The 15,325-nt window shown below is 42.0% G+C and overlaps 1 protein-coding gene across 1 annotated transcript in view; it reads left to right on the top strand.

Annotated features, from left to right (window-relative positions):
• PTCD2 (pentatricopeptide repeat domain 2) overlaps positions 1–1,225 on the top strand; it is a gene marked incomplete at its 5' end in the record, with an annotated part of 40,315 nt that extends 39,090 nt beyond the window's left edge. The window contains one exon of the mRNA XM_003786001.3: positions 379–1,225. Within this exon, the coding sequence (XP_003786049.3) occupies positions 379–603 (225 nt within the window). The remainder of the gene's footprint in view (positions 1–378) is intronic.
• Positions 1,226–15,325: the final 14,100 nt, after the last annotated feature.

Raw genomic sequence — 15,325 nt, forward strand, 5'->3', positions numbered from 1 at the left:
TCACAGCTCACAGCAACCTCCAACTCCTGGGCTCAAGCGAGTCTCCTGCCTCCACCTCCCAAGTAGCTGGGACTACAGGCACCTGCCACAATGCCCGACTATTTTTTGGTTGCAGCCGTCATTGTCGTTTGGCGGGCCCAGGCTGGATTCAAACCCACCAGCTTAGGTGTATGTGGCTGGCGCTTTAGCCGCTTGAGCCACAGGCGCCGAGCCTGGGATTTCTTATGGCAGCAATGCCTCTGTGTACCCCTGATTCTCACCTTTTGAGGTGCATACCGTGCATTTGTACTCATGTCTCTCTCCTTTTATATAAAGTACGGACAGAATGAAGAATAAATCTTGCAGAGACATACTGATTGGCTTTTACTTTTTTCTCAGCTGGCCAAAGTAAGGGAAAAAGTGAAGGCTATCCCTGCCCTTTTGGACAGATTTGATGAGATCTATGGGAAACTGCACATCACTGGCCACGTCACCACTCAGACTTTAGATGACCTGCTCTGCCACATCCCCAAAGACAAGAAATCCCCGATGTTGTTTCTGAACAAGAGGAGAATTAGCCGGAGGACCCTCCAGCCACTCAACAAGTCCCTGTTGGCTGAGTAACCCTGATGGTAATCCGCGTGTGTATCTGAGGGGCCCACTTCTAATAAGTAACTGGCTTCCTAAGAAGCTGGCTGTCGTACTTCAGTGGACACTTGGTCTCCTCCCTGAATTTCCAAGTTCACCGAGTGGCAGGATGCTGATTTGAGAAGTTATTATGTTGTCCCACTGTGAGGGTCTGTACCTGCACAGAAACTTCAGCTCTTTGAGAAAAGAGGATTCTTCTGTGTACACTGCTGAGGACCCTTCAAGGAACATGGTCACCGTCTTCAGTCCAGCTTCTGGTACCAGAGTGGAACCCGTAAGCACCATCAGGAATGCATTTCACTATATATATGGTCAGCTCTGATTTTCAAGGGAGTAGTTACTTGCAAATTTACCCTTACTGATCCAGGAGGTTTGAAAACATATTCTACCACATTACAAAATAGCCCAGGATTTTCTCATTGTTCTGCCATCAAATTTTTCCCTTCTCTTTTCTTCTCTCTTCTTTTTTTTTTTCCTTTCCTTTTTAAACAAGAGTCTCACAGTGTCACCTAGCTCTCTACAACCTCAAACTTGTAGGCTCAAGCAGTCTTCCCACCCTAGCCTCTCAAGTAGCTGGGACCATAAAGATGCCATCACATCTGGCTAAATTTTTTTGTATTTTGTAGAGATGGGGGTCTTACTGTGTTGTCCAGGCTGGTCTCTAACTCCTAGCCTTAGGGATCCTTCTACCCTGGCCTCCCAAAGTGCTGGGATTATAGGAATGAGCCACAACTCCCACCCCACTGTATATTTGGCCAGATATATTTCAGAGATCCAAGACAAGATAGTTAGATAGTTGAGTACCTTTTCTCCATCTGTAAAATACTAGTGCCTATGTATATTTGCATATAGATTTGAAATTTTAATTCAACATCCAGTTGAATAGGGTCAGATTTTCTCAAAAATAACAGGAGAAGAAAGGTTCCAGAGCATACTTCTTGGGATTGTGCTTGTTTTCTCAGCAGCATAAACAAAATCAGAATTTAGCTTTCAGAGCTGATTGGTAAGCCAACTGTGAATGATTACTACTTTGGTCATAAGCAAACCTTGTACTTTTCAAAGTAAGTGCCAATAAAAACTACATAATACTTAGTATTTTGGATGTCTTTTTTTTTTTTTTTTGGTAAAAATAAATGTTATGAGAGCAGGCGAAAGTTTCTTCATACTTATGGTTTGAAATACAGTATCTGGTGAATTTTATCATATCTGGTCACCAGTGGACACAGCTACCTCACCTCAGTTGTGCCTGCTGTTTCTGGAGAGCCCAAGAGATGTTCGTCTCTCAGTAGCTGTCTGTCAAGACTGCTGCACGCTCCAGGATTGTTTAAGACTGTTCACTTTGTTATTCTGAGGTAGGGATTGTTCATAGAATCAGAAATTTTAGACTGGGAGGAGTCTTCCTGAGTCTCCTAATTAACTCCCTTATCTGTCAGGTTGAAGAAATAACTGACTTGTTCAAATATGCCTGACTGATTTGTGGTGAAGCTAAGGTTAAAGTCCAGATTTCTAGTCTAATATCCTTCCCACTATGCCACAATATGTCTCTTCAGAGGAGAGAAAGGGAAATCTTTTAAGATACTAAGGGTTCCCATGACTTACGTGGTCAGGGACTCACCTCAGTATTCTCATTTGGTAAATAAGGATAACAGTACCTGCCTCTCAGGCTTGGTGTGAGGATGAGAAGATGAGATGGTGGTGTGAAGCAAGCAGACAGTGCCTGGCACTAGGAAGTGCCAGATGTTTGCATCTCGTTAAGGAATTACGTAAACAAGGGACTTCTTAGTCCTGCTCAAGAATATGGAAAAAATTTCTCTTGCTTGCTCTGGGAAACATAACTCTATTTTAAAGAAACAGATTTCTTCTGCGCTTTCATATAACTTTAATTGCTTCTGTATGTGTCTGATGTTTTGAACACACCACATGGAAGAAGTGTTTAGGTTTTTCTATCTACACTCTTATGGAAAAGTAAGGCACACTGCCTGTCCCTCTATTTATTGACGTAACTGAAATGGCTGCAATGCACTAGATGAATGTGGTCCTGGTTGTCAGTCAACAACCATTCCTTAGCAAAATAAAAGAGAAAAAAATGTTGTGAGCAATAAATAGCAACAACCTTCCCAGTCGCTGGTGAGCATCAGGTACTGGGGCTTGGCTGGTTGCAAGAATGACAGTTCCACCTGTTTCAGAAGCCTTAGTACAGAGGTAACAAATGTACATAATGTTAAATGACAGATGATTATGAACTCTTTCAAAAATTCAAAGAAAAAGCGTTACATGTAGGTTACAGTAGGCATTTCATTCTTTAAAATTTAGTAATTCCAAATGGCCAGGCATTGTGGCGGGCGCCTGTAGTCCCAGCTACTTGGGAGGCTGAGGCAGGAGACTCGCTTGAGCCCAGAAGTTGGAGGTTGCTGTGAGCTGTAATGCCACAGCACTCTACCCAGGGTGACAGCTTGAGGTTCTGTCTCAAAAAAAAAAAAAAAAAGTAGTAATTCCTTTGAGGAAAAATGGTGTTTCTTTATAATTAGAAATTTGCCGAAAGCATCTACTTATTCTATTGAAAAGACTATTTGATTAGGTCATCATTTTCCTCAACTCTGCTGTGTGTGTTTGTAGATTGTTTTACTTACTGTAGGTGTCTGCTCCAAAATCCAAAACTCAGGATGTTGAATTCAGCACAGAGGGAAACAAAAGGATACCTTCTTAATCGGGAGATCTCAGGGATAGTGTTCTGGTTATCTGTGGCAATGTCAACAATACTCTAACACATAGTGGATTTAAACAACACCAATCATTGTGTTATTATTTCTTGTTATCCTAGGATTTGGCGAGGCTCAGCCAGGCAGTTCTTATTCAGGGTCTCATGCAGTTAATAGTCATTATTTAATTCTGGCTGGGACTGGAGTCATCTTAAAGGCTTCCTCACTTAACATTTACCGCAGTTGATACCAGAACCTCAGCTAAGGCTGGGGCCAGAGCATCTACACAGAGCTTCCTAACAGAATGGTGGCTAGAGCCTAGGAGTGAGTATCCTAAGAGGAGCAGGTAAAAGCTGTTGTCACCTTTTATGACCTAGTCTCAGAAGCCCCCCGCTATTGCTTCCATTAAAGTCACAAGCTCATACCCAAGGGATGGGAGCATACATCCCACCCTTCAGTGGCAGGAATGTCAGAGTTTATGGACATGCTTTAAACTGTCAAATGTAGTTTTTTTTCCCAACCAGACTTTTGAACTTCTTTCCTTTGCCAGTTGCCTTTGAGAGGATATTAGGTCGTGAGGGTGGAGCCCTCCTCAGTGGGATTTGCACTTTATAAAAGAGGCCCCAGGGAACTTGGTTGCCCTTTCACCACGCGAGGACATAGCAAGAAGGCACTGTCTGCAAACCAGAAAGTGGGTGCTCACCGGACACCAAAAACGGTTGCCTTGTTCTTGGATTTCCCAGCCTCCAGAACTATGAACTATGAGAAATAAATTTCTATTATTTATTGTTGCAGGCTTTTTTTTTGGCCAGGTCTGGGTTTGAACCAGCCACCTCCGGGCCAGCGCCCTACTCCTTGAGCCACAGGTGCCGCCCAATTTCTATTATTTCTAAGCCACCTAGTTCTTGGGATTTTGTTATAGCAGCCTGAAGGGACTCAGCCCCAAATCTTCCATATTTAGACCTGACCCCGAGTTTTGCTCAGCCCATTATGTGTCCTTTTCTCCTCCCACCTAAGATGCCCCCTTTCTCCATTCTGTTCTGCCCACTTTTCAAAGTCTAACTCATGTCATCTTTTCCATGAGGTATTCTCAAGCTGTTGGATTCTCCATACATTTACCAAACTTAAGCTGAGTGTCTACAATGGACAAGGCTGTGTACAGCTCTTAAGATGCCACAGGGAGTGGTCTGACAAGATTGCTTTCCTGAAACATTTTTAGCCCACCACATGGGCTCCAAGGACTTTTTAGCCAAGTCATTTTCTCATTTCTGCAGACGGTACTCACTGCAGAGTGGTCAAAATCCTTTAAAGGGTAGACTTGGTTGTGAAATAGACCAGTCCTGGGCAATTTTTGTTGGTAGCTTTGTTGAGGATGACCCAAGAAATACAAACTTTTAATCATAATGAATATCATTGGGATATTATAATGGGGAGGTAAGGATTTACCTCCTATGACTGAGGTGTAGGAAAAGTTGTAGATGTCTCCATTTTATTTACAATAAAATAAAAAACTTCTTATGAACTCAGATCATACTGGGAACCTGAGAGTAGGAATCCTGGGAGACCTGATCTTTCTTGAAGGACATTTTAGTCTTCAACTTCTTTGACATGAATGTTTGATCTTTTTATATATCTTCCTCTGATCCCTCTTTATAGCCAAGATGATGGCTAAGCGTAGGGCTGTGGCTCTCCAACATTACTGTCCATCAGAATCACCTGGAGAGCTTATTAAAAATACAGGCTGCTGGGCCCCATCCCAGAGTTTCTGAGTCCATACATCTGATGTAGGGCCCAAGAATTTGCATTCCCAATAAAATCTCAGATGATATTATTGCTAGTTTGGGCAGTGCACTTTAAGAAAAAGTAGATTTAAGAGAAATCTTGTGAAAATTGGCAAGTAACATTTGTGTCGACTGAAAATGGAGTCACAAGTGCACCAAAATATTGATGATTTTCTTGGAAATCTTGAAATCTGTTTTCAAATCAAATAGCAAGGCTGGATATTTTTTGCTGTTCACAGGACTGTATTTAACCAATGTGTCAAAATGCCTAAGATTGCCTTAATTGGAGTTTGCCATAATTTCAGTGTCATTTGGAATGCTGTTCTGGTTTGAAACATTGTATTGGTAAGTTGGTTTTCACCTTGAAGACAGATTTTTAACTCATTTAAATGAGCTGTTAAATCCACTAAAATTGCTAAATCTGTAAGTTGGTTTTCATCATCAACTTCTGGCACAAATTTGGTTTTTGATAACATAAATGACTTAGTAGCTTGTTGCAAATCAGAAACTCTTTTCAATATTTGGCCTCAACTTAGTCATCTTACTTCCAAAAAGTAAACGATGTTGCCATAGTCAACATCAGTACTTTTAAGACATTCCTGGAATTGGTGATGATTTAGTAATCACTTGACCCTTATGAAACTCACAGTCTCGACGACGATTTACATGACATTTTTTAAGCTTTTACACATAAATTTTCTTAATGTACTATGCAATGATACTAAATCAAACATGAGTTTTGGATGGCAATTACATTGTCTTCTATTAATTTTACAAGTCCCTCTCTTTAATCTACCATCACCAGGGCACCAAGAGTAACTATACCAGCTACACTGACAATGGACAAGGAAAATTGCTTTAATATATTTTTTACTGCATCATACAAATCTCTTGATTTAGCTGTGGTTTTTTTTTGTTGTTGTTGTTGTTGTTGTTGTTGTTTTTGATACAAAGTCTCAGTTGTCGTCCTCAGTAGAGTGCCATGTCACACCTCACAGCAACTTCCAACTCTTTGGTTTAGGCAGTCACCTAGCTGGCACTAAATGGCACTAAAGAAGCCATTTCTTCTGTGACATATTCATCATCAGTACCTCTAATAAAAATGACAAGTTGATCCGTATTTGTAGCACCAGTGCTGTCATCTATCGCCAAAGCATAAAATTTTAAATTAGCAGTTGTACTCTCCAAACTTTTTTTGATAGATTTTCCAAATTCTTCCATTCAGCTGGCTATACTCCAGTGAGACAATCCAATTTTAGAAATCTCTCTTTTTTTTTTCAGGGCAAATTATATCTGCCATGCCTTCCAGACACTGCTTAATAAAATCACCATCAGTAAATGGTTTTGATTTTTTTTTTTGCTATTAAATATGCTACACATAACTAGCTTGCACAGTGGAGTCCATCTGAGTTGTAACTTTAAATTATTTTTTGTTGAGAAGACAGACCTGTTTTATTTACACTATTTTTCCCTGAGGACACAATCCTTCATGTACATTGAATTTGGTAGAACATTTTTGCATATAATGCCTTTTAAATGATAGTCTTTGAAAATTTGCACAAATTCCCTACACTTTAAGCTGAGTGCTTTACTATTTGCCTCGACAAAGAAGTAGTCATCTGTCCACTTTTCATTGAACAATCTTCCTTTACCCATGGTCTTTCTTTTTCGGGGTTCTGTTTTGTTTTGAGACATTGTAGAAGCCAATACAGGCTGCTGGGCCCCATCCCAGAGTTTCTGAGTCCATACATCTGAGGTAGGGCCCAAGAATTTGCATTCCTAGTGAAAACTCAGATGATATTATTGCTAGTTTGGGCAATGCACTTTAAGAAAAAGTAGATTTAAGAGAAATATTGTGAAAATTGGCAAGTAACATGTCAACTGACAATAGAATCACAAGTGCACCAAAATATTGGTGATTTTCCCGGAAATCTTGAAATCTGTTTTCAAATTCTTGTATCAAATTGAACAGAAAGCTGGGATTAAAAAAAATGATAATAGATAAGAGACTATATTTTTATTATGAAAATTACTTGACAGGAAAATAGAAAGCGAGGTTTGGGCCCTTTGATATTTTGGCTGCCAATGCGGGGCAAGGGGTGGGGGGAGCTGATTGTAAAGCATGGCAGGCACTGCCGGGGTGTGGAAGTGCCCTTAACAATCAAATAAGAATGCTCACTTGACTTGTAAATAACATTAAACATCTAACATTGCAATGGTAGATTGAAATATTATGGATGGTCGCTGCCTCACCACGTCACCAGTAGCACATGTAATGTCTGATGGTCTCAATTCAACTCCACTAGGAAGATGACACAGCCACAAAACTGAATCCTTGCATGCGTACAAATAGCAAGAGCATACATACATTTACTTTACAAGACACTGCAACTTGACACTGTCCTCTACAAAGTTCAAGCTGGAGAACCGCACAATCAAGTTCCACCAAAAAAACTCATCATGTTTTAAGTTTGTGTTGGGCCACATTCACAGCCATCCTAGGCCCCACGCGGCCTGCCGGTTGCTGATTGGACACCCCTTAGTGAGCAGGGCCCGCTGGCACCCACTGCTGAGGTCTGTGGCCTCTGCCATCTGCCTGCTCATAAGCGCCTCACTCTGCTGTTGCTGCACACTGACCGAGCCTGCCACTGAAGTCACTGAATCAGTTCCAGGGCATTAGGATTTCAAGACAGTGGAAAATATATCCATTTAGCATAATCAAATATGCAAAACAAATCCATACAAACTAAAACAGCATGGGGCAAAACTTCACAGGGCTTAATTAAAATAACCCACAATTCAAATTTGCTTTATTACATTTCCATCTCCAAATTCGACTTGGGTATACAGAAGGTGCCAAAAAAACATGTACACATTTTAGGAAAGAAAAAGAACTGTATTAAAATTGTAATAGTATTTGTTATCTTGTATATTGTATCTTGCATCATCTCTTGTAATTGCATATTGTGACTTGAATATTACTGTTTTATAAGTTTTTCAGTTTTTTCCTTTCTTAAAATGTGTATACACTCTCCATATATACCATGGAATACGACTCAGACATAAAAAGAATAAAATAATGTCATTTGCAGCAACTTGGATGGAACTGGAGATCATTATCCTACCTCAGGAATGGAAAACAAACACCACGTGTCCTCAGTAATAAGTGGGAGCTGAACATTGAGTACACAAGGTGCAGAAAGACATACAGGCCATTGAGAACTAGAAGGGGGAGCAGGAGAAAAACACACTGATCCCCAGGTGCACTGAACACTATCCTGGCAGCAGCCATGTTGAAAGCCCTGACCAACATTATACGGTGTATCCAAGGAACAAAAACATTTGTGTCCCCCTAATATTTTTGAATTTTTAGTGAGCAAAAAAAGAAAATGACTCAGTAAATAGCATTAACACCAAAAGTATCTTTTCAACAAAAATTGATATCGATGTAATTCTAATTGAAATATTTTTTATTTATTAACGTGGAATCAAAACAAGATTTTTTTGTTTTGTTTTGAGTGCCCTCTGTTCCCATGAAGCATGCATTCTATACAAGGAACAGACATTAAAAGGATAACTGGTTAAATGACCATATGATTGCAATTGGGATAAGTGTCAAGTCCAGGGTTACATTCCTATCACCCCGCGGCATACAAGTGGCACGTATGTGTGTTGTGCATATGTATACACACACACACATGTAATAAGAGCAAGGCCTTTTGTGGTCTTTTGTAGACTACCAATTGTCTACATCACTCATTCTAACAAAGTACATTGCCTGTGTTGTTACAGAACCTTTTCTCCTTAAGTATATCTATTCTCTAATGAAGGACAAAGTGTTCTACATTTATTTCATATGACCCCAAAGCGCCTATGTAGCATATAATACAGATAATGGGGACTTAATATTTTAATTAGTAAACTTAATGAGTAATGGCAGATTTTAGTTAATATGTATAGTCTGCCACGATATGCTTAGATACTATATAACTTTCTCATAAACTGGCTGCCATTTGCCCCAGTTTTACATACGACAGAGCCAAGATGCAGGGAAGTGGAAGGGCAGCATACGCAGAGGTCCCAGGCACCAGTGCACCCATATACTGGACCAGAGCCCTGCTGTCTGTAGTTCTCCATCCCTGGGGCTTTCCTCCAGCAGTCCCAAGCACTCAGCCAATCTGAGAAGGAAGTGACTGAGGTCAGGGGGTTGGTAGGGGGGTGCACACAGGGTTCTGGGTGAAACTTTCAAGCTGCCAATGAAAGAGGATCCAAATGCTGCAGCACTGCTTACCACCCCAACCCCCAGCCCCCCAACTCCCCCTCACCCCACCTGCCTTGCCCAGTTGATCTTCTTCCCAGGGCTGTGGCCTCCAAGGGCCTCACAGGCAGCAGAGTGGGGGAAAAGCTGCATGCTTGCCTGCTAATCACTGCCCTACAGCTGAAACACTCCAAAGCTGGCTGCTCTGGGATAGGACAGACAGGAAGGCCTCATTTAATCAGGCTGCAGGAGGACAGAGAACCAGAGGCCTCTGAGTCAGGCTGCAGGGCATCACAGTTTGTGAACTGTGGGCCTGCCTGGAAATGCACTGTCAGATGAGAGTGATGCTTTATAAGTCCCCATCTTCCTCGATTCCATTTTTCTGCCCCAAGACAGGCCAAGCTGCTCACCCAGAAGAACACAGCATCACCCTTAAGGGAAGTCTTAATCCCCCAAATCTCCCTCACTCCTAGACAGCAAGATCATCCTGTTACAATTGACAGCACAAAGGAAGGTGCAACCCCCACAAAGTGACTGCCCTACAAAGTGATTTGATTCTGAATCCACGAATGCTGGTCACATTCCTGGCAACTAAACAGTAGAAGCTGCTGCTGTAGCCTGCCATATCCCAGGGAGATGCATTATGTAGCCTTGAAGGTTTAAGAGGATTTAGCTGACCTTCGGTTTTATAGCTGGAAATTACTGGATTAAGGTCAGGTAGGATAAAATATATGTTCTATTTGTAACCGTTAGTAAGATGGTTGCCTGCATCATGAAACCTTTGGGCCAAAAAAGTTTGTCTTTGTATATAAAACTATAGAGATCAGAGGAAATGTTTTTTCCCATTGAAATTAGCCTGATTGATTAATATCAGTGCTCAGGTGATAGAGAATTCAACAACAAAACAAGACTTTCTATGCTGGGGTTCATAAAATTTTTAAAATATAGAAAAAGTAGCTAGTATATAATAAGACTTAACCATTTTTCAGGCCCTGTGCAAAGCACTTGTATGCGTTATCTTATTTAACTCCCAGGAAAGCCTCCTAAGGTACTATTACCCCATTTCACAGATGAAGAAATGGAAGCTCAGAGAGGTTTAGTTACTTGCCCATAGATATACCACTAGGGAGTAGGAGAACACAGTAGTTCAACCCAGGTAGTCTGATGCCAGAGGTCATGTTTTTAACTTCATCTTTGTATTTCCTGCCCAAATAGTAAGTGTATGTGTGTGTTCTCAGCAATCCCTGGCCAATTTAATGCTTGGTTGGTCACCAGTATATAGCTGAAGAACTTAGAATAGACAGTAGAGGGCACCCAGATTCACTATTTTCGAAAGGTGCTAGTTTTCAAAAGCATCTTACATTTCTGGAACTCAGAGAAAACGGAGGTCCGCATCGCAGGCTAGACAGAAAAGGTAGCCCATAGACAGACTTTGGTGGAGATACACAGAGTATAGGGAGGATATAGAATATTGTCTTCACTCTGGTTAAGAGTTATTCAGTGTAAAAGGAGGCTTTTAGAAGACAGAAACCGGTAAGGTCGTTCCTTGGTGGAAAGTTTACCAGTACATACACCAGATGTTTCATGAGAAAACATCCAACTCAGTTTCTTATAAAAGAAAAATGATGGTCATTTGTTGCACTTGGGAAAAGGTTTCCTCCCAAATTCAGAAGGAAAAAACCCCCATAGTTAACCATTTGCCACTATTTACTAAAATCACATTAGCATGTGATAGAGTGAAAAGGAATTAGAATCTTAGTTATTTTGATTGTCTCTCTACCTTTCCAAACTTACCAAATTATAGTCAAGCCGACTAACTCTTCCTGCCATAATTAAGAATGTGCTAATTCTGGAAATTTTGGTGTCTTGCTATATATTTATTACTGCCCTAAAACTAGGCCAAAGGTCAAGTCCTCATTGTCATAAACTTTTAATACATATTGAGACTTCACAGAGTACTAACCATAAGGGGGCTGGGATTGGGGTTCTGAAGAAAGGTGTGTTTGACAGAGACTAGAGGCTGGGAGGACGAAAAGGGCAGGTTGCTCAAGATGAGCTGCTCATGAATATCAATAGATAAACTCTTAAGAACCACCAAATGAAACTGCAGAAGGTGCTACTGCAACTGGACATCCTACAGTAAGTGATGGAGTAAAGTAATTATCTTTAAGATTACTCTAAACATGGCCCATGGAGTTAGTATAGCCTGGCAACACCAGCTTAGGGATGAAGGCACTAGAAAAAGGCTTGGAAAAAAATCCCATCATAGAGAGTATTCATTACATACCTTCTAAGATTATCTCACTTGTAAAATGAAAAATCCTTAAAACACTTGGTTGATGACCACTGGGTCAAACTCCTCCAGGAGTCTGAAGTTGAATTGCCAGAGCAAGGTCTCATGGGCTCTTCTCCCATCCTGGTGTCAGAGGAGGGAGGGGCACAGCAAGGCTGTGTTCTCCTGCACTGCCCACCATGGCAGGGTCACTGTGGCCCAGTGCCCACTCTGCAAGTGGAGCTCACTCCTTCAGGGACATTTTGACAAAGCAAAGAGCTGGACCGTTAACCAATGAACCAATGGGCACGGACAGCAGCTCTGGACTCCTATACTCCTGGCCTCCCACGGCCTTTACTACCCTTCTCAGGGTCAAAATATTGAACTCAGTGGGTTGTGGGTCTGGTCCCCAAATATGAATCTTTTATTCCTCCTAAATATTTGGGTCTATTTTCAAAAATCTCTTTTTCTTCTCTAAATTATCTCAATTCCACATTTTACTTTGTAAGTATAGACATGGCTTTACCATGGCAATAATTAAAGTTATTGCTTATTTAACTCTACTGAAATCCTCTTCTGTGCAAACCACCTGGATAGATGAGGCAGGGGTGGGGTGCAGGAACAAGAACAATCAGCACATTGCCACACCCAGGTAGCAAATTTCCTGACTCTATTTTACTTTATAATTTTTTTAGAGATGGAGGTCTTACTCTGTCACCCAGGTGGACAGTGGCACTATCATAGCTCACTGCATCCTTAAACTCCTGGGTTCAAATGATTCTCGTGCCTCAGTCCCCTGAATAGCTAGGACTACAGGTGCACACCACCATGCATGGCTAATTTTTTTCATTTTCTATAAAGATTTGGTTTCACTATGTTGCCCATGCTAGTCTCAAACTCCTGGCCTCAAGCGATCCTTCTTTCTCAGCCTCCTAAAGTGCTGGGATTACAGGCATGAGCCACCACATCTGGTCCCTGACTCCATTTTAAATATCCTGGGACAAATTGGTGACCTGCGTGTCATGCCTTTGAGTTGAAATGCTGGCAAGTGAGCTGGGGTAGAGTGGGTTGTATGCAATTTTGCCTTCTGTTTGCCTTTCATTGAACTAGTGTCTGATCATTTTTTTTTCCTCCTTGAATTCTACTTCCTCTTTGCTCTTTCTCTGTTCTTCTATTTTGTGTCTTCCCCATCATTTTGTTAATGCTTCTCCCTTTGGGGAAAGAAATATATTTTAGATCCCTTTTTGGGGGTTCTTTCATGACGGAGTCTGGCTTCCTGTGTTCTCATTCTTTCACTCACCGACTCAGAGCATAGGCTGCTTTCCTGGAATTTAGGAGAAGCCAGAGGTTTGCTTTCAGTCCTGTTTCCTCCCCAGCATAAAGCTCTTATTGCAAGGGAGAAGATCTGGACAGGCCAAGTTGAGAAAAGCAAGCAACAAGCCTCAAACCATTTTCCTCACCAACTGCCTTTGAGAAATTTAACCTGCATGCTACACACTCCTTTGTGTATCCTTAGAAAGCCAACTCGGCTGCTTGGAGCTGCCAATCCACCCCCCAAATATTTCACATGCCCAGCATCTTGTGCAACCTTCAATATGAGTTATGTCCTTTCACATAAGGCAGGAGCAAGGTTAACTTGCTAAGATTGTCTTTCACTGCAACCCAAAGTACATCTCAACTTCCCCAGTTTGTTCCACAGAGAATAGTAGCAAGTATCTATTTTTATCCCCAGAGAACAGAGAGGGACAGATTAAAAACAGAAAACTGTGTTTGCCAATTTAATCTTTCTAGGCCTGACTAACAACAATGAACTGCAGATGTAAGTTTGAAGCCCAATTCTGTGACTACATCTCTCATCCCCTACTTTCAGTTTGGAAGATGCTTATTACTATGAAATAATAATGTTATGCCCTCACGTTCATCTTGATTGCTTTACGTTGAAGGAGTCAAACTGCATTTGTCTATAAGAATCAGTAGAGAAATATTCATTTTTAAGTTGATCCCATTTACTTATTCTTGGAATTGACAAATAAACAGAAAATGCGCGATCACACCTCTGGGTAAGGAGTTAAAGATCGTGAGATTAGGAAAAACTGTACGGTAAGCTGAGACAACAGTAGGAAAAGAACGACCCACAGCACTCTCTCTGAGTCAGCTGATAACGCTTCCAGGTAGAGTCTGCACAGTTTGGAAAGCGCTGCTTCATCCCTGGTGTCCAAGCCTCTGAAAGCACATGAGAAAAGTAAAAGATTCTGGTCCATGATCAGCTTGTCTACCGTTACCCTGGAAACCCTAGAAGTCCCCCAGCACTGGTATTTAACGTGATAATGAAAATGTCTTTCATCGTCTCCCCTTGGCTATCACCCTTTCCATCCAAAATAGTAAGTAGAAAGGAAAGAAAACCAACTAAAAGATAGATTTGTTCTAGTTGGTTCAAATAGAACCACATCCAACTGTGAAGACGGTCACCCACTGACAGCAACAACAGCACAGCAGCGAATTCCAGGCCTTGGTTTCACGTTTCCCACTGTTACCTCGCTGTAGTGGCTCGGAGTTGGAGAAATTTAACCTGCATGCTAACATGTGACAGTGCTTTCCTGGCAACCTGTAGTTTAACAAAGAATAGGAAATGAAAACCCTCGTTATTGCCACAAGGTTCCTTTTATGCAAGTTTCCTGTTACTTAAAGTGTAGCTACCTTGCTGCTTTCTCTCTGCCCTGGCCCTCATCCGCTCTGCTTTGCAGTACCGCAAAATGAAGAAGGGAGAGCGCTTGTCTCGGCAGAGGAATTGGTTGAGACTCCTTCAGTGAGGGGAGAAAGGGACATCCCTAAGATAGATGCTCTCTCACCTGCGCTGGAGCACTGAGCTGGCACCCCAGAAACCACTGCCTTCATGGCAATCACTTCCATACAAGTCCTACAAAGACTCACAAGCACCGCTTGGCTGCAGCCTAAGTAACCTGAACAGCACTTACTGTCAAAGACTGTGATGTCCCGCTGTGCACACTGTACCCCTACCAAGGGGATTCAGCAGAATGGTGGGCAGGGGGTATGATCCAAGGCTGCTGCTTCTTATAGGAAGAGGCACCTTTTACTAACCCGCCTCAAACCATGTGTGGCAGCTGTGCAGAGTCACCCTGGCCCCTTTTGCTTGCTGGTGAAAACTTGGAACATGGCATGACCTTTCTCAAAATCCCCAACGGGCCTTCTTCCCACACTGAGACTCCAAAGTCCAGGCCCTAACAAGATCTGGCCGTACTGACCTCTCCAGCCTCAGGTCTCCCCACAACCCCCTCACTTGCATCTTCCTGCCACACACACAGGGCTTCTCCCTGCTCCTTGGAGACAACCCGCACGTTCCTGCTTCCCTCTGGCTCCATCCCTCCCACACTTCATTAGGTGTCTGATCAATGTCATCTGCTTCGAGAGGCCTTCCCTGACCTCCTCATCTAAATTGCATGACTCTTCTCTATCCCTTAGCTTGTTTTTTGGAAAAAAAAAGCACTTAATACTTGAATTTTATATTTATTTGTCACTTATTGTCTTGTCTCTAGAGAGGCCGGCAAACTGCAGCCCGAGGGCCAAGTCGCCATGTTGCTTGTTTCTGTCTGCGCAGCTGTGTTTGGGTGTGGCCACTCTTGTTGTTGACATGTTTTCTTTGGCTGCTTTCACACTACAACTGCGGAGT

Source organism: Otolemur garnettii, unplaced genomic scaffold, assembly GCF_000181295.1.
Source record: "Otolemur garnettii isolate 467f Iridium unplaced genomic scaffold, OtoGar3 scaffold00017, whole genome shotgun sequence".
Lineage (NCBI taxonomy): Eukaryota > Metazoa > Chordata > Mammalia > Primates > Galagidae > Otolemur > Otolemur garnettii.